The sequence below is a fragment of the Centropristis striata genome, chromosome 2 (genome assembly GCF_030273125.1).
Source record: "Centropristis striata isolate RG_2023a ecotype Rhode Island chromosome 2, C.striata_1.0, whole genome shotgun sequence".
In the NCBI taxonomy this organism is placed as follows: Eukaryota; Metazoa; Chordata; class Actinopteri; order Perciformes; family Serranidae; genus Centropristis; species Centropristis striata.
The window spans coordinates 34,873,082-34,892,334 of NC_081518.1; the positions used below are offsets into that span (position 1 = coordinate 34,873,082).

Here is a 19,253-nt window from a genome sequence, read left to right on the forward strand (position 1 = left end):
ACCGATCTGATGATGGGAGTCGTCCCCCTGACAGCACAGGAAACGGTGACAGTGGAGGTTGGAGAATGAGTCTGGTGAAATATGGGCCTGTCAGAGGGGCCTGAGCACAGTGGTGCAGGGCCGTCGCTCCCCGTGACTGACTTCATCATTGACACTCCCCATGGAGCCGCTGGAGGAGTGGGAGGGTGGGTGGGTGGATGCAGGAGCGGGGCTTTTGCTGCGACCCGATTAAAGCTGGATGCCTATCTCCCTCCACAAGATCTCCTCATTTGTTCCAATTGCCTGGGACTATAAACATGAATATCCCAACTTCAATTTCTGCCTTTCAAGGAAGGAAAGGCTTAATGAGAATTTATTGCCCTGTTGTTGTAACTGTGTGGACTCCTAGGGATGCTGGAGGAATTGTCCATTTGCATACTCTTTAAAATTGATGAGTGGGGAAAGTGAGGGAACTAAGTTGTAAGAGAGAGAGCTTTTTTTCTTTTGCAGCCGACACCAAAATACAAGCCAGATGTTTCTGTGATGAGGCAGGCGGTATTTAAACTGTCAGGCAGTGCACTCAAGTGTGTCTTGTGCCTATGACACAAGCTGCTTCTTTGTCTCATATAACGCCCATCGCTTTCGATGTGGAGTGTTAACACAAGAAGTGAAATGTTTGTTAACTCAGATATATATGGTGGAGTCATCTCTGCATAAAGTGTGCGCAGGATGAGGTATTATGAAAACAAATGAGCCAGCAACTGCAGCTGCATGTAAATCAGAACAGTTTTTTCCCTCTCACTATTCAAATGTCCATTCACTATCTTCAAGCCACTGGTTTTTCATCTGTCTCTATTCTTTCTTTACAAAGCCAGCCTTTCCTCTTACCTTCCCCATGCAGCAATGTGTTTATCCCTACGGAAATGAAGATTTCTTCACATCTTTATTCATTTAATTAGGTCGCAAAGCAGAGCTAGAGCCAGAAGATGAATTACCTGTGGCCTTGATATTGTGCCACAGAATCTCTACACAGTAGGCTCTGCAGAAATTAGACCTCAAGTCTGGAGGTGGGCTTTTTGGCAATGTCGGCTCACAGACTAGTCCCTATTCTCTCTTTCTACTAAATTCAATTATCCTCACATAAACCTGCTGGAGTGAAGAAGAGAGGTCTCAAGTCATGTCTTAGGGTGGAGGGGTTTGAGTCTTTGTCAATAGTTTTTACTAATATGGGGGAAAGTCTAACAAATGCATTAGAAAACTTTATAACTGTGCCGGACAGAGTGTTAGTAAATTGAGCGCCCTGCTCTAACTTGTGTTTTTAAGATTACATATATAAATCTTGCAAATTACCATAAAAATATGAAAGTGCCTGAGAGATAGTCCAAACTATTAAATAAAGATGAATGCATTTAGTAAAAGCTTAATTAAGCTCTTTCACATGCTACATGCAGATTATCGTGGCAAAGCGCCCCAGACAAAAAGTCTGATTAAACACAAATAATAATTATAATTTGAGCACAAACACTCCCTCATGACGTGACCTCGGCATGAACTTATACACACACTGTGGCTAAAATGGTACATGAGTGGGGAGGGTGAGCAAATTACTGAAGCTGAATGTTGTCACCTTGTCATCAGTGTCACCACAAACTTATGATTATGCGCTGCAGGAGTGAAATAAATGTCAGATCAACTAAACTATCTGGTGCACAGGGGAGGAAAAAAAGGAAGTAAAGGATATAGGAGCATGAATGTCATTTTTAAATATTTTTCAAAGTGAAGGAAAAGGTTATGGGAGAATTGTGAGGACAAGTTTTTTTAAATTCACGTTAATTATTGTATCAAATTAATCCTTTTTTTTACTGTCATTTTTATAACTTGCCTAAGGTGACTGTATAAAAGAACTGAATGTACTCCACAAGTTTGTTATTTTGGCTGACACCATTTTGCTTGTTTGGAAACAGAAGTGACCATAATAGGGTTTTTCCACCGGAGGTGGTTCACGGCTGGTGCCCAGCCAGTGCCCAATTGCGAACAGTTCTTTGGATTTCCACTGCCAAAAAGCCGGCTCCCGGATAACGTTAGCGGCCCATCGATAGCATGCTAACGTAAGCGACCAATCATAGTGTGCTAACGCTAGCCTGCGATCGATAGTGTGCTAGCCATAGGTGCTAGCGTTAGCGGGCTAGCAAGACCAAGACGAACTCGGTACTGTTGGAAGAGACCACCAAAAAATGTATCATTTGTTTAACTGCAGTGTGATTGATATGGGCTAGATAGCCCGCTGTAAGCTAGCGTTAGCTTACAACAAAGTCCAACATTAACATCTTACGTTCAGTGTTATTAAGAATGTATTCGGCGTCCATAGTGATCAAGATGAGCAGCACAGATGTGTTGTAGAGACATGTAGTCTGCCATTGTTATTATACTTGCTGAGAGGGCAGAGACATATGACATTAACAGTGATGTAATAACGTGGCTCAGGAGGCGAGCTGGTTCGCAAGTTGAACTAACTGCGAACCACATGAGCGCTGGCAGGGCTCCAGCCGGTCGAAAAACACTATAGTTGTTCAAGATGGTGGAGCTGGAAAAGGTTACACAGTGCTAGTCAGCTAGCTTAGTTAGCAAGGTGGGGCCGAAATTCAACAGCTGACTCATTAGAGTGTTTTTGGGAAAAGAACAGAACATTAGAATGTTTCAATTAACTTTTCTGAGCTGAAAACATATTGTGAAAGAGCGATCGTTTTAAAACACAAACACTAAAAAACACTAGTGTGCTATGGTCATATCCTTGTTTATCAGCTATTTTATTCTACACTGGACAACAATTTACAAAATGAACATCATGCTGTGTAGAAGAAGACATGAAACGTGCAACAAGATATTAAACATGTTGGGAAAATGTTTACTGAGGTAATAAATCAAGTGAGAAGAAGGGTCATTTTCTCCTAGATTTGTATTCACTCGGCCATTAGAAAGAATGCAGGTCTTGAGCTCTTCCGCATTGGTTCAATTTCCAGGCCCAGGGACTTAGCAAAGAAGTGATGGATGTTGGAGAATGGCAGCATAGACTGAGTAGATAATAATGATAGGTCAGAGTTGTCAGGTCCAGCATAAAAACCTCTACAATCTGCCCGTAATCATCACAGATCCCAAAGGTCTGACCTCAACAGCCTCATCACTGTGCTGCCAGTGCACCTGTACTGGCCCACTCTTATCCAGCTTTGCTTGGTAATGCCAGAAATGTAAGCCAAAGGCCATTCATGATACCCGGTCCTCATCTGGTTGACTGATGACTTCAAACTCCAAAAAAAGGTGTTTCCTTGTGTTTTTCCATTTTCAGCATGAGCATCATTACACCAATGGCTCCTGTTCCCGCGGGGGTTTTGTGTATTCAGTAACATCCCACCACTGAGAATGCTGGAAGATCTAATCAGTCTTGCTTCACTTCACTTGATCTGTTTCCTCATTTAGGTTGCAAGCTTGCAGCTGCAAAACGGTTCTTGCTTTACATAGGTTTGCTGGTAAAGCAAACGCGGCTTGTTGTAAGGGGAAATATTTGTCCTGAGGATCTTTACAGCCCTCCCTGCAGATCTTCTGCTTATCAACGATCACACGTAACGTCATACTGCCCAAAGTGGAGTATTTACATATGTAAAGGATTTGCTCTTATCATGTTGCAACCTCATCTGTGTGAGTCTTCCGCTTATTCTCAGGATACTACTACGTTATCTTGCCACATGTTTCTTTGATCAGATGCCAGCATGTTTGCAGAGCTCACGCACTGAATGAGAAGGGGCCTGCAACATTCAAGGGGAATTACAACATGCCTGTTGCTTCAGATATAGTCAGACAATTCATTATTAAGAAGGCAGTTTCAAGAGCTTCTCTGCTGCTAGAATTCCTTTGGGATGGAGCCCCAAGTGCAGAAGGTTTTAGGCCTCAACATGGTTGAACTCTCTGACGCCACACATCCTGTCAGCTGATCAAAATCATCTGACTCTTGCAATCACATCATAATATGACAAGCTGTTTTGACCATTTATACAAACACTTCCTCCTGCTACATGCTGCTACTTGTGCTAATTTGTCCCCCCCCAGACAGTCTCCTCCTGTTCTTCCCACAATGCAAGCGTTGGCATCCCTGCCATTGTGCATCATGTATATTCCATATCTCAGCGATACAGTATGTGTCTGTGGGATTTTGTTCTGTACACCCCTTGGGGTATTTTTATGTGCTCCGCTCAGAATCGCACACTGTTTGGATTCACTTGGGAAACACCCTCTAGCACATTCCTGATAAATACAATTGCATATTCATTTGTTGCAAGAAATGGTCCTAAATCATTTATGAAACTCAAATGCTTTGACAGCCATTGCAGACGCTGCTGTGGAGAATGTGCTTGCAGTATGTTCTCTTCATTACCAATAACAAGAACAAGAAGCTATCACTGTAAAATAGGCTCCTTGTGGACATTGTGCACTACTGCCTATACCCCACATAGGAATATTAAGGCTTCATTTAAGCTGCTGAACCAGCAGCTGCATGAGAACACATGAAAAATGAATATATAACAGTGAGACTTTTCAACAGGACCCGCAAAGACTCTATATTCTTTTTGGGAAAGTAATACTTCTAAGTAAAACAATTCATCGGATCATTTGGATTCTCTCTCCCTCATTAGGAGTCATCCATCTGTCTTTCTCTCTCTTACACACACATCAACGTAAACACACACGGTCAAAGTTGAGTACATGGCAGCGAGTACTGCAGCACTTTGACAAAACAACATAATGTGGCATACAGAGAAGGAATGGGAATATTTCATGTGAACGGCCTGAACAAACAGCTCATACTAGGAGGAAGTCCCATCACGGGGGTCAGGGTTTTGTTGGGACAGACCAAATGTGAGAGTGAGAACAGCGTATCAAAACAATCAGATAATGGATTCTCATTCTTGTGGGGAGACAGGAAATACTTCTATGAGGAATGTCTATGTGTTTTCCACTTATCATATTACACAACTGAATACAGTGATAGTTTATTACAACTCTGATTCCAATGCCATATCAATTGAAAACTGTACAAAGACAAGACTTTTTATGATCAAACTTACTTACATTTGTAAATATGCACTCTGAATTTGATTCACTGCTTTTTATTTATGTTAATGCAGTGGCCCAACTTTTTTAAATCGGGGCTGTGGGTACAGTGCACAACTGATTGCAATGAAATGCAACAGCCCTGCAATTACTGTCCTCAACAAATGAAGTTTGCCCAGTTATCTTTTTTTAAAACATATAAAGGACTTCTCGTTTATTTTGGGTTAAAAACTGAGATATGCCAGAATAACTGTAACTTTATATCCATGTCTGTCTAGACAATGCTTCAAACATGGATGTTTGTGCAAATAAGCAACACATTAAAAAATGTACGCTTTACATACATCTTCAACCTGGCAGCACAGAAGATCTACTGTATAGTCGCCACAGTTTCAAGGTGGACACCCAAGATTAGTGTCTCCAGTCCACTATCTGACCAAATGTGAAATATGATCACAATCTCCCCTTCACTTCCTGAGTAACGGCGTTGAAGGATGACCGGAATATTGTTTTTGCACAGCATTATGATGTCACAGTGAAGATGACCTTTGGGATATAAATTTTCATCTTTTCATTATTTTATTCTATCAGACATTTGTGTGAAATTTTAGGCTTTCCTGAGGTATCATGTTCATAAGAATGGAACAAGGACGTACAGAACGTTAAGTAAAAAACAAACAAAATATATTGTTTTATCATATGATTGTAATCTCATTCTCATGTTATAGTTTATTTATCTAGTCAATAATGAAAATATAAATGTGGAGACATGTTTTTATCAGATGTTTTTTTCAATTAAATAAAAAGCTAAATTAGCATTTGTGCAAACAGCTGGATTGAACTTGATTTTTCTGCAAAGAAAAAAAAACCTTGATTTTTACTCATAAAAATGTGATGAAGCTTGTAATCGCTCCACAAGTACTGTTCATTTATCTAGATTTCCATTTCCAAATGACAATGTGGGACATCGCTGCCAACTCTTTTCCCAGTCATTGTTAATATTTGGTTATAAATTTGCAACAACAACCACAACAACAACAACATATGACAGTCTGTGAATTGTGTCCTTTCCTCACAAAATCTAAAATATTGCTTGCTGTGTAGTTCTATATTTAGTTTTTATAACATTAGAAGCTCCTGTCTCACTGTTGCAGCATCATGTTGTGTTCCATGTAAATGTCAGACTGTGGAAATCGACTGCAACATAAAACTAGTGTGACTGATTCATTTATGCACAGCACCAGTGCCACCACCCAGTTGGTGTTTGCAGGCATCTTATATGCAGTGTGTATTTCTCTGTATTCATAAAGGTCAGATTTGCATCCCTGCCTGGATCCTGCATAACAAAATCACATAAAACACATAATAAATGCCTTAATGAATTAAACATATTACACCTAATCTCTTATGAAGGGAATGATTTCAGTAACTTGTCACACCTGTCACACAGCATTTCCTTACATTCTACTGACACTCATATTCTGTGTCAACCTCATATGAAGCACAGGGATCCACCGCTGTAAAAGTGCTGCATATTCCATTCAGTGCTCACAGCAGATGTGTAAATGTATTTATTGTATATGACATTTTTGACAGGTGTTCACTGTTGGAAAATACAAATTTCATCACCACATGTCAAAGAAGCTGTATAACTGTCACCTACTCTTGTGCTGTCATTCCACTGAATGTCACAATCACACGCTGTTGCATCTCGTCAGTGAGCGTACAGTATGATCATGACATGCCCATGTAGAAAAAAGCAGATCAAATTGAAGAACTGGCTATTTACACCAAAGAGGAGAATATATTGGATGCCAAAGGCTAAATCTAATCTGCATTTAAAGCACCTGTCTATAAAAACAAAATAATCTTTGAAATTGCAGAATGAAAACAGTGAATAATAAACCAAAAAAAATTAACGACACACCGTGGTGTGCCGGTGCAGGATAAAGTTCCAGTGCGCACAAGGATACTTTGATCTTCCGCGCACCAGCAGTTGATTGAAGGCACACCTGGTATTAATTTAGCACAGAATAGTCTGTTAAAAAAAAAGAAAAAAAGAATGACATGCATCTACTCTTTGTTTTATACTTTCTTCTCGAGTATCCAGGTGCGCACTGGAACTTTTGATTTTGAGTAATACACATATTTGTTTCAAACAGTAACAAACTAAATTTGGTGCCTTTCCATTGTTGGATCAGTACTTGATTGTTTCTGGAAAAAGCTCAACTTCAGTGATCACATTAATAGATATTAAAGTTATAATCCTTAAGATTTTCATTCAATCAAAAACTATTTTTCTATTTAATGTATTTACAATACATTCGGTTATGACCTCTCCCTATATAGTAGTTTTGTTTTGTGGCAGTCATGTGATGGGTTCAAATTACCTTCACATGCACAAGGAACAACTCAAGCGTGTAATCTGGCATTACTGTTAGTAATCTTATCTCATTGATATCACCCTCTCAGTGGACGGTCTTAAGACCATATTACCGCTGTTACAATGCAAACCAATTCCCTTCTGCTGCTGGTGAACCATTTTATCGTAACGCAGTCCCAGGAAAGCAATACTTTTGTCACAACGGTGAGTGTGAACTACAATCGTTTATCAAAAATGTGCCTACTAAACAAAACAACAGCAAGTTGTGGCAGCAGACAAGTTTTCAATATTGCAGGGATAAATGGAATAGGAAAGCCCAGTCACAGTGATGAAAAGCTTCAGCCTGCACAACTGAAACTTCTCAGCAACCAACTCTTGTTACTGCAACCTGCTGTTGTTTGGAAAACTACTTGCCCTGTGTGCACAATGAAATCACATTAAAGGTGATTTCATTGTGCACAATAGAGGAAGGCTAATTATTGACTTTATTATTAAAACTTGAGTTTGTTTGGTTCCACTGCAAGCAGATACAATAGTTTCTCTTCTGCTGTACGTCTGCTGACAAAGTAGCTGTGATTGATGCAGAATCAGACTACCTTCCCTCAAAAACAGTTGTATAGGTCGTCTGTGCAAGCAGCTTATTACGACACATTTTTACGTTTGTAATCAGGTGGGGACCTCTAGTGGCCAACGTAATTATGACGGTAGCAGAAGAGGAATTGAGGTGATGCTCTTTACAGAGCGACAAAAACAGTAAAAACTAACACAGGACAGAAGACTGATCCTCTTTTCCCGTGTAAAACCAACTTTTGTACACAACTATCTTAGTACATAGCCACGTGACATACTGCGTCACATATACTACCAAATTAAACCACATATTTTAACCCAAACCATTAGCAATCATATTTCACAACATTAACCAAATGTTTAAAACCATGTGAGTGTTTCACGGCATTACATAGAGTACTCATTTATGTCAATTGAGAAAGTGTTGTGTCATGTTAAACTGCACTTGCTCTTCCCATCAGTAACCACAGGTGTCAACAACCCAAACAGGAGTGAAATCTTAAGGATTCTAACTTAAGTAATTGTTTCCACATTGTTTGATCTTTAATATATTCAAGAAGAAGATTTGTGAGTTTTGGCTGTGTGCTGCAACTCAGTGGTAGGAGGCCACAGTAAACTACTGCAGGGATTTCCAATAGAAACCAAACACGTAACAAGAAACAACAGCTCACTACATTGGAGAGGTAGGTAGACGCTCTGCATTATAATACTAAATCTGTAGCAGTAGTGTTTGAATAATTCAAATTATCAAGAACAAAAATAAGTTCAATGAATTTCACAAATTACAGTAACAGGTCAAACTGGATAAACAAAGTACAATCAGTTACAACAAACATAATCTCCATCATTTAAGTCATGCATCAGTGGAATATTTGTATATACATTCTTCAAAAGGTATAGATGACGTATGTGCCATCTGACCAGTGTTGGTGGTTGAAGAAGAGACCCGAAGACAGTGTAAATATACGGCTTATATACTGTGAGTCTAGTTTTCTGGAAAGCAAGCACCCTTTTCTGCCAGTTGAGCTTCCTGTTCCTGTTTTACTGAAATAAGAAAGGATGAACGGGGACACGACACGACACGAATATGCAAGGATTTAGAGTAGTATGGTGCCCAGTATTGACAGTCTGTTTTATGTTGACTTACTATTTGATGGAGTTGACAAATGCAAATATGACCTGCTGTCTTCCTCTTGCTGTTAACACAACATTAAACAAAATGCGCCCAGAGAATCACAGTATCCCAGCCTGACCCACTGAGGCAGTGAAGAGAAAAAAACAACAAAAAACTAACACATTATAGTTCTTCTGAGTCACTGGGCATAGCTGTCTGTCCCCACACAGCATGGATGAATGCACCTAGGAAGACTTTGTCCCCTAATTTTATTTGTTGGATCGCAGCTGAACCCTGACTTGTCTGGAACCACTCATTTAAGCACCGGCACCGTTTCACGCTTTATTTATAATTCAAACAGAGCCGCTCTGCCGGGGGTGTGCATGGATGTTTGTGTGCAGATACAGTAAACACCTCTTTAGAAAGTCAGAAATGTGTCCTCGCATTAACCAAATCAGACCAGTAGAGATGTAATATTAGAAATGTAGCTGGTAGGACAATATTTTAACACAGATTGCAGGGATTTGAAGTGTAGACTCATTATTGGGATATAAATGTGCAATATGCATAATGCAAACTCTGTGTGTGTGTGTGTGTATGTGTGTGTCTATTCTAAAACCCCACATTCTGCTCAGTGCCAGTGGAACCCTTGTTTGCCATGGGCTCAGGATACCGAGACAGCACAAAATAGTAGAGACAAACAACATCAACTATGAACCAACAACAAATGGATTCCATTCACATTTCAATGGAAAAGCAATCAGGGTCACTCGAGCGTGGCAGCCTTCCAGTGCCTGATCAAGACCTGTAAAATAAACAGACAACAAATAACACTTTTGTTAGAAGAAGCGAGACACTCCAGACTCAGTGGAGAATTTCAATGCAATATGAGATACTGAATGAATGAACAATTTGACTGGGCTCTAACAAAATGACTGCTTAGGAAATGTTATTAAAGGAGCTTTGCTTTCACGCGGCCCTCGTTCTCATTCTCAACTTCGTCACTTTTTAACACACTGGGTACTCACATGCACACACGCCTGGACTGGCTGTCACAACAAAGACCAGAGAAGCTCGTAATTCGAACAAACGGCTGACTTTCACCCAGGAGAACAGGGTTTGTATCCCATGTGAAAACAACGTAACTTACGTGGCTCACGTATAATGAAGTGTGCGCTAATCTTAGAAAAGTGCAGCGGTCAGTGAGGGCGGTATTGACAAACAATCTATTTTGTCTATTTGTTTAGGTTGGATATCTTGTAGGAATGTCTGCTAGCAGGCTAACTGAAGCTTCTAATTAAGCCTATCTAAACAAATAAACGCACGCTGTTCCAACGACAGGCAACGTCAGACACACTCTGGGTTCCACTTTAACTCCTGACACCATGTTGCAAGTGTAGATGCATAAATAACAGACGGAGTCACACTGTGACTCTCTGTAACGTGTATTCACCGGCTGAGCACATGACAGAACCGAGGCATGTTACTCGTAGCGTACACTTATACCTCCGTGCCCCCAGGGGGAGCTGGTGCATTACATCACCCTACAATAATATACAGCACCTTTTAAAAAAAAGTGTAATGTAATACAAAAAATGTTAATGGCCATCCTAATTTTCATTCACATGGAAGATTTTCCACATCTGGTGATCACATTAATTTTTCTCTTATGATTTCATAGAAATCAATCCACACAATCAAATTGTAAACCATTGTTACCACTTCTTCACTAGAATAGTAGAATTCAAATAATTCTTGAGAAATTGTTTGGACAACATACACTTGGTTTACGGATCCTGAAAGCTGAGGACCTCTTTTTTTCAAAACATTAATATCTTCTACTGAGAGACTCTGATGATCCAAGTGGAAGTGATGTAATGCTCCTTCAAATTCAAAGCATTTTTCTTTCTTTTTTTTTTGCTGTGCCGAGCTAGTTAGTTATGGTATATATATATGGCTTTGAATATATATATATATATATATATATATATATATATATATATATATATATATATATATAAAATATTCAAAGCCAGTTGTTACACCTCTTAAAAACATTCGATTTCTATGCAATGATGATTAGGATAATGTGTTTTTAATTTCTTAATTATTAGATGTCTAATTTGTAACAATCACCTCTCATACCACACTGGGCAGAACCATATAATCATATTAGTGTGGACATAATTACATACATTAACATGATGTGAGTGGATGTTTTTTTCAAATGTGGAAACTGTTCAAACATCAGACCTTAATGACAGAAATAGGCCTCATGGCATCTGCTAATGTAATCCTTTTATTGGCATCGGTACCTAACTATTATATTCAGCTTTCATTAACTCCAGAAATGCTTTGGCTAACATATTTTAAAGTGTATGTATCACTGTTCCACTGAAACTAAGGGAGACTGACTGGAGCACTTGAACCTAATGATGCTTTCCTCATGTATATCCACTCTCTATATAAAGTCTTTTCAAGAGGATGTGATAGTAATTCTGAGAGCAATGATACACTTCCTAATAGCGCTATTCAAAAGTTCAACACCCCTACATCTCCCGTTGAGGGAGAATATGAAAGTTTCAGAGGCTATTAATCTTAACTGGAGAATGAGAACATAATTCATTAAATCATCAAATATTTCAGCCAGGAACCCATTAAGGCCACTAAGTAATTCAAAACACTGTGAGGATCTTCATATAACTGCATTTAGCTGCCATGTGGTTCAGTGTAACTCAGTGGTGGGAACAAGACACAAACCCTGATTCACACTTACAGGAACTGAAGATTTTTTACAAACAGGCGATTATGATACAATTATGAGAACAATAAATCTCCAATGATTACTTATCAATTAACCTTAATGTGATAAAAGTGTGTAGATTCTGTCTTACTTACTGTGCCAACTTGCAGTTAGTTGTTGTAACAAAGCGTCCTGTGTAGTGTATATTACACCTGACCACATTGTTAGTGAAGTCTGATTCCAGCACCAAGAATTTGGGATTAACCTGGAGCTGAGATATAAAACACAGAAGGCCCATTAGAACTCACAATAATCACCCAAGTAAACTGAAACAGCTCAGGCACAGTGCTTAAAAAGATGAAGTGTTTGGGGAAGATAACACTGAACACAGTCATTTATAGATCTTTTGTGTATACATGTTGAGGCCATACTGACCAAATAAAATATGCATGAAAAATAGACATTACGATGGATGGGAAACCAGTGCCACTGAGCCATGAAGTGTTCAGATAACTAGAAACCTAAAAACTTCAGCAGCTTTATAACTCTTTTATAGCCCAGATCAATTTGTTTTGGTGGCCTAGACGCCTCGCTGTCTACCATGAAATGTGATCTTGTGCTGTCCACAAACTTGCCATGTCCAAACACACTAGATTCATCTATACCTTCAGTATGTAGTTTCCAGGCTTGATGTCCGTGATATCGATCCACTGGCAGTCAATATCAGCATTGTATGTATCGTAGCAGCCAGGGCTCAGACCCTGCAGAAAGAGAGGGGAGAGGAGATGCTCGTGAGGAATACTGAGTCCAAAACAGTCAGTGGTCAGAAAGTTAACATGGGAGCTTGCAATAAACATAAGCAGGCCAGGAAATAAATAAATAAACATGCACATCCACACGCAAACACAAACGCACGCACGCACGCACGCACGCACACACACACACACACACACACTTATTTATTTAAAATTTACACAATTATTGTACTTTTTTTATTCCTCTTCATTAAGCTGCCAACTTTAGTTGTTTTTCTGTCATGATTTAACATGAAAAACATGATGAATTTTAAATAATTTTCCATTTTTATAAATAAAATAAAATAAATAAAACAGTTATTATTATTATTATTATTATTATTATTGTAAGTAGTTAAAATGAAACAGTAATGAGTAAAATGCTACTTACATAAATGCATCAATAATAATAATACAATAATTTATATGAATACAAATATCTGATTGAGGCCATTCTGCATAACAAGTAATTTTACTTTCTGTAGCTTAAGTACATTTTGATCCTGATTGCAGGAATTTTACTTGTTGTGGAGTAATTCTGCAGTTTGGTATCAGTACTTTTACTGAAGTAAAGGATCTGAATGCTTCTTCCACCACTGCTTGTGGTTGATAATCGGGTGAATGGAAGTGGATTAAGAGTATTTTGGGTATTATTCCCTACCTGAGTGTGACTGGTGCAGGCATAGCGCTTCAGGTGACCAAAGTCACAGGTGGTGTCCTCTAGACAGAAGCTCGCCTTGTGTCCCTCTGCAACTTTGCGGCCCGTGCTGACCTCCAGTAAATCATAGTGGCTGAACTCATCCATACTGTGGTAGTGCCTGTCGGAACAAGCAGACATTGTTAATTTAGTAAAAAGTGAAAGAAATGTCTGAGTGCAGTTGGGTCAAAGAGTTCATTCTACTCGTATCTGTAATGCCATGTGTGCTTAAGAAACAGTAGGCCTATTTTTGTAAATGATTGTCACTTTTTACAGTGTGTTAATTACTTTGCCATTTTCAAACCCTGCTTATCCAAGTAAAAGTGTGACTTTAAAGACAAACAGTGAATTAATAGAGCCTCTGACCTCTTCTGTTAACAAGTGATGTTGCACCTTGGCTGAACACATCATAAAGTATCAAATGAGAATGGATACTAATTAATGGCAACAATAAAGTATTGCTGAAGCACGACATTAACACCCTAATGATGTATGAATGTTGTTAATTAGCTTGTATCAGTCTACAAGATCAGAGGTGTTTGTGCACGTGAGTGTGTGCGCTGGTGTGTATGCACTTGCATGTGTGTGTGTGCACTTGGCTATTTTAATGTGTGTGTGCATCACAGTATGCATGTAGTTGTGTGCTGGTTGTAGTGTGTGTTTCTTTGCACAGCTTTAGCAGCTTAGGAAAGCCTGGATGCACATGGCCTCTGATGATCTCAACTGAACCGGAATATGAACCAAGTGACTCTGTGGAAGAGCTGGTTCATATGAAATAATTTGCAGTATTAACTGCTGTATGGCTTGGACCTCTCCCAAATATCAAAGTGACCCGGGATGAAGCCAGCTTAGTTCAATTTTAAAAATATAAGAATATATAAAAAAGGATACATTGATATATATAAAAGTGCTGAGAGTCACCTTTAAGCTAACTTGTATATTGTACCAGTACATGACAACGGCAAAGGCTGCGAACATTCTGGTCTGTATAACTAAGACTGCAATGGTTCTATGGTGTATACGATTTTGTATCTGTAAGTGTCTTAATTATCGCAATCCAAAGCAGAAGCTTACCAGTAAACCCTACCTTAGCTCATAGAAGTGTCTCAGAGCTTTAAAATGGTCTGGCCGCAGCCATTATACTTCTGCTATTAAGGAGAGAACTCTGGTTTGTTTTTATCTTTAATTCATTTATAATAACAGAAAGTACAATGCAGCAAGTGCCTTTGCAAAACTAGATTGCAGAAATAGTGGAAGGGGAGGAGAATGCATCATGAAATATGCAGCCAATTGCAGGCTTGCATAGACTCATACAAGACTTATGACCAACTAGAAATGTGTGGTGAAAAAAGTGAGGCGTAATGTCAAGAGGACAAAACTCGTTCCAAAGTAAAAGTCTTTTGCTGAACTGAGGTGGAAAGGCCACGTTTGAATTTTCGTGTTTACAAACAGGAAGCAAAAATCATATGATATAATAATAATATGAGTTCCTACAACATATATTAATTTGTAAACATTATAGTAATACAATTTAGTGCCACCACAAACTACACTAATATTTTTATACTCTAATATATATTACAGTGTTTCCAATGAACTGGGAATCTTTGAAAATACAAGGTCATCCACTACCAGATTTTCTCATTTGAGGTACATCAACATGTTGTTTGGAAATGCTTCTGACAAAAAAAAAAAAAAGAAAAGCACAAATAAGAATACAAAGTTCCAGTTCATATAAAGAATGTAGGAAGTCATGAAAAGCAACAACAAGAAAAATATATCAATATTTGTGTGGACTAGAATGCATGTTTCTCTCAGTGTCTGCAAATCTGCACTTGTTACTGAAGTTAATTACCTATATTCCTATTTGAAAACTGTTGATCTCAATAATTACACTTTCAGACTTTTAGATACAAAAATGGCCTGAATCATTATAGTAATGTTCCTTGGTGGGACACCCAAATTAAACAATACATTACAGGCTATATACACCTTCTGGCAGTGGTTGAAACTATTTATTTGTCATCCTTTGATTCTAAAATTGCTCGGTACAGCATATAGTGCTGTTGACATTAGTTGTTAGGTAAGCACTGGATCTCCGACAGTAAGACAAACTCAGACTATATAAATATTGCCTTTTCGCCTTACTTCATAGCCCATGTTTCAACACAGCAACAGCTTTTACTGGAACAGTCATTAAAGATTGAAGGATGACTTGGAAGGAAACGTGGGTACTTTCCACTAATGGAGCGAGTGACCATTCAAAGACTCATTCTTTCCATAGGAGAGGCAACCAATTATGAGCTGCTCTCAGGTAGAAACCTGTCAGTTCTTATCTGAGGCTCAACATTATCTGGAGTGCGACTATGGTAATAAATTACATCTGTTTCTCTTAATATGCAAATGCACATGACCGAGTGTGTTTACAAGCTTATTTCATGTGAGGCACACTTGCATTTTGAGTGTATATATTCCCACATGTGTACAAAGCAGGGCGGGAGGGCCTGGGAGGTTGGAGCACAGGCTTTGTTTGTGTTCCTGAAACTGGCATCTGTTTCAGTGGTAGTCTTGAGATGATTATCAGCATTACATGTGTGTATGTGTGCGTGTGAAATAGAAAGAGTGCGGGAAACAGAGAAAAAGATTGAGAGTGGGAGGTGCAGGATTACGAGGTGCCTGGAAGGGTCCCCTGCCTCCTCAGATTCCTGGATCTCCTCGCTGACTATGTCAGCTCCAGAGAATGTAGTGTTGGAAGGACACATGAAGGATTTAACAAGAATAATTTGTAAGCGTAATATACAAAACATTCCAATCCTTCTTCGCAGTCATGAGTTATTTTCCACTTGTGTTGCAACAAACAAGAGGGTTTCTCAGATCACAGATTTGGTTGTAAAACAGAACTACAGTTGGGTCTTTGAAAGCTTTTTAGCAGTGGCTTGACATTTCCCTTCCACAGGCTGCGAGCAGGATATGAAGACATACGTCCAAGCACCTGCACAAATAGCATCCACGATCTTTGACCTCAAAGGTCACATATTTTATGAAGGTGTTCCATGAGGGTCTGAGACAAATAAAGTTGAACAACTCTAATCTTAACTTTTGCACAATCAAAAACAAGTTCTACCAAATAAGCACTTTAATGACTTCAACTTGTGTCCCCGCAGTGTGGCATAAAACAATTCTTCATGGAATTCTGTGTCCTCATTATTGTGAAAAAAAAGGAAACATGCAGAATTCCAAAATTTTCACAGCACCTTGAGACTCAAGAGGATGCTGTTCCCTTCCCTAATACTCCAGTGAGAAAGGTAGGGGTGACTGTAATGAAAAGCAAAACTGTCAACTCTACAGCTTATTCAATAGAAATGTAGGGCAGGAAAAGTTTATTGTGAGAATCTAGGCTAGAGATTTTCTTCCCCAAAAGAGATTTCTTTGTTAACAAACACCCTGTCCCAGTAACCCATATCCATGCTATCATACTTTAGCAGCTGTGTGATGTGTTGTCACAGATTGACAGGAAAAATAGATTGATTTGTCATTCCGATCACACAGCCAGTGGAATGATTGTCTTGGCTTTCTGCCTCCTGGGAACCACTGTGTAAATGCAGACTGATGTCAGACAGCAACAACACTGCCAATCTCTCCTAACGGCTGGTCAACATTCCTCCAAGATGAGTGTAGTAAAGCAGAGCCTGGCACTAGTGTCAGTGGGCAGACTTGTGGAAATTGAGATAAAAGCCAGAATATGGAATATAATGCTATAAAAACACTGACGATACCCCCAAAATCACCTCATTGGCAGTCCCCCAAAGTCAACTAGTCCTCTGAGAAAGGCACAATGAGAAATCCGCTCACTGAAATGATCAACCCACATAGCTATATTCCATTATATTTCATGTTACATGGAGGATATTGTCCTGTTGTTTCATTTAACACAGGGTTGCCTCTCTGAAGGCCCTTTCCCACTGGACAAACCCACTAACACCCACTAGCATCTGGCTTTTGGCTTTAGTGAGAAAGGTTAGAATCGGCATTCATTCCCAGGACAAATGATTCTGCATTCATCATGGGTTTTTATCTAGGTCCAAACGGCAAGGATAGAAACCGGACATGAGTGATATACTGTATGTTGCATATACTGTATGTCCATTTGTAGAAACAGGGCATATTGGGCCCATAGTTTGACCCCCTCTCTTCTTTAGACCAGGAAATTGGCATATATGTGCACTTTCTAAGTCAGCCAGGGCATGTCTTGTTCTTGCAGTATGACCATGTTGGGCAAGATATGGATTAGGACACCCAATCTGCATTTATCTGCATTCAAATGGCATCTGCCACATGAACTCAGTGCTCTGTTGGTCTATTTTAAACCCCACCTCTTCCATGTTAGAGGATGGGACATAGGCCAAACTAAGACATTTTTCCCAAAGATGGTTTCCATCATTTAAGTAGTTCTTATCCTGCTAATCAGTGATGGACTCAGGCTGTCTGAGGGTCAGGGGTGAAAAAAAAAAATGCAAAAGGGCACCAGCTACATTTGGTGGGGCACCAGTGTGCAGAAAGTTTTCTAAAGGAGCCTATATGGCACTGCAGTTTGTTTTCCTCGACCTTTGTTATGGAGTATCACACACCAGCCTATGTGAACAAACTTAAGCCACATTATAAAATACACTCTGTAAGAATACAATCAGATTGACATAAAGATTCTCGCCAGTGAGCTCCCTAGTAACCGCAACGGCTAATAATGTAGCCATAAAGCACAATCATCTGATTGGGTGAAATCTGTTTTGTATTAACAACTTACTGATGACAGCTATGCCACTCCCAGGTATGACGTGGCCTGTTCGGCATGAAGTCGGCAGTCCCCTTGTTCTTCACCCTCTGTGGGAATCGTAGCAGGACCCTTACATCATAGTCGGTGGTCTCTGGGCCATAGGCGGAGCTGAGTGGTGGACAAATACATTAAAACAAAAAACAGCTAAGGGAAACTGCACAAGTGACTGCAAAAGAATGTCGGCATGTCTGTTTCTCATAACCAAGACAAGGAAAGAAAAAAAAGAAAGAGCCGGACTGGAAGGCTCAGAGGCAGGAGCATATCTTCTAAATAATTCATTCTACAGATTACAACCATCTCTCCAAATACACAGACTCGACACAGGGAGAGGGAACATTCTGTTGCACGATTCACTTTTATGTGTGAAAAAGGAGGAACAACCTCGAGTTCACAATACCACTGAGGATCTAAGCCATTCATCTTGTGGCTGTTGTTGACATTGGAGTGTATGGCAAATTACAACAGCCCATCTGTCGGTGATTGCTGAAAACTCAGACAGGATATGAAAGGGCTTTGAGGGATGGCTGTGCTTGTGATGGGATGAGGGCAAATAGAGCAGCTATGGGGACAGCACACTTCCATCATTTCAATAGTGTCTTTAGTGCAGAGGCAGTCAAAGGGCCTAGGCCCAGGGCTCAGGGGATGTTATCCACCAACACAGAGAAATGAAACTAACAACAGTCGCTATCCCTGAAGGTGACCAGGATTCAGTTCACTTATAGTTTGCTGTTGGTCAACTTTTTTCATTATTTCTTTCAGATATTACTGCACAGACCTGGTAAAATCCTGAAGGCTATGTTGGAATTGCAGATGGTTCACTCGCTGGTAAATGCTACCCATAGGTGATGCAGCCTATAAAATATGTCCATCTTTCATAGAAATTAGCACTTTGCTGTTAATGCACGATCCGAAGCAGGGTACAACCTGGATAGGACGTTATTTAATTGTGTCCTATATACCTCAGTTAAAAGTCACCAAGCTTCCTTCAGATATTACAGAAACCATTAAATTGAGAACATCCATCATTACCGTGAAAATA

At 39.5% G+C, this 19,253-nt stretch overlaps 1 protein-coding gene across 4 annotated transcripts in view; it reads right to left on the reverse strand.

Moving 5' to 3' along the window:
- Nucleotides 1-6,646: 6,646 nt before the first annotated feature.
- Nucleotides 6,647-19,253, reverse strand: part of loxl1 (lysyl oxidase-like 1) — a 272,803-nt gene continuing 260,196 nt past the window's right edge. For 3 of the 4 annotated variants that reach the window (XM_059349885.1, XM_059349880.1, XM_059349873.1), the window contains 5 exons: nt 18,185-18,322; nt 13,348-13,504; nt 12,558-12,653; nt 12,048-12,163; nt 6,647-9,954 (listed from right to left, as the gene is read on the reverse strand). In XM_059349885.1, coding sequence (XP_059205868.1) covers nt 9,948-9,954; nt 12,048-12,163; nt 12,558-12,653; nt 13,348-13,504; nt 18,185-18,322 — 514 coding nt within the window. In that variant the 3' untranslated portion in view covers nt 6,647-9,947. Of the gene's footprint in view, nt 9,955-12,043; nt 12,164-12,557; nt 12,654-13,347; nt 13,505-18,184; nt 18,323-19,253 lie in introns of those variants that run through there. The other variant, XM_059349865.1, reaches the window with a different exon arrangement.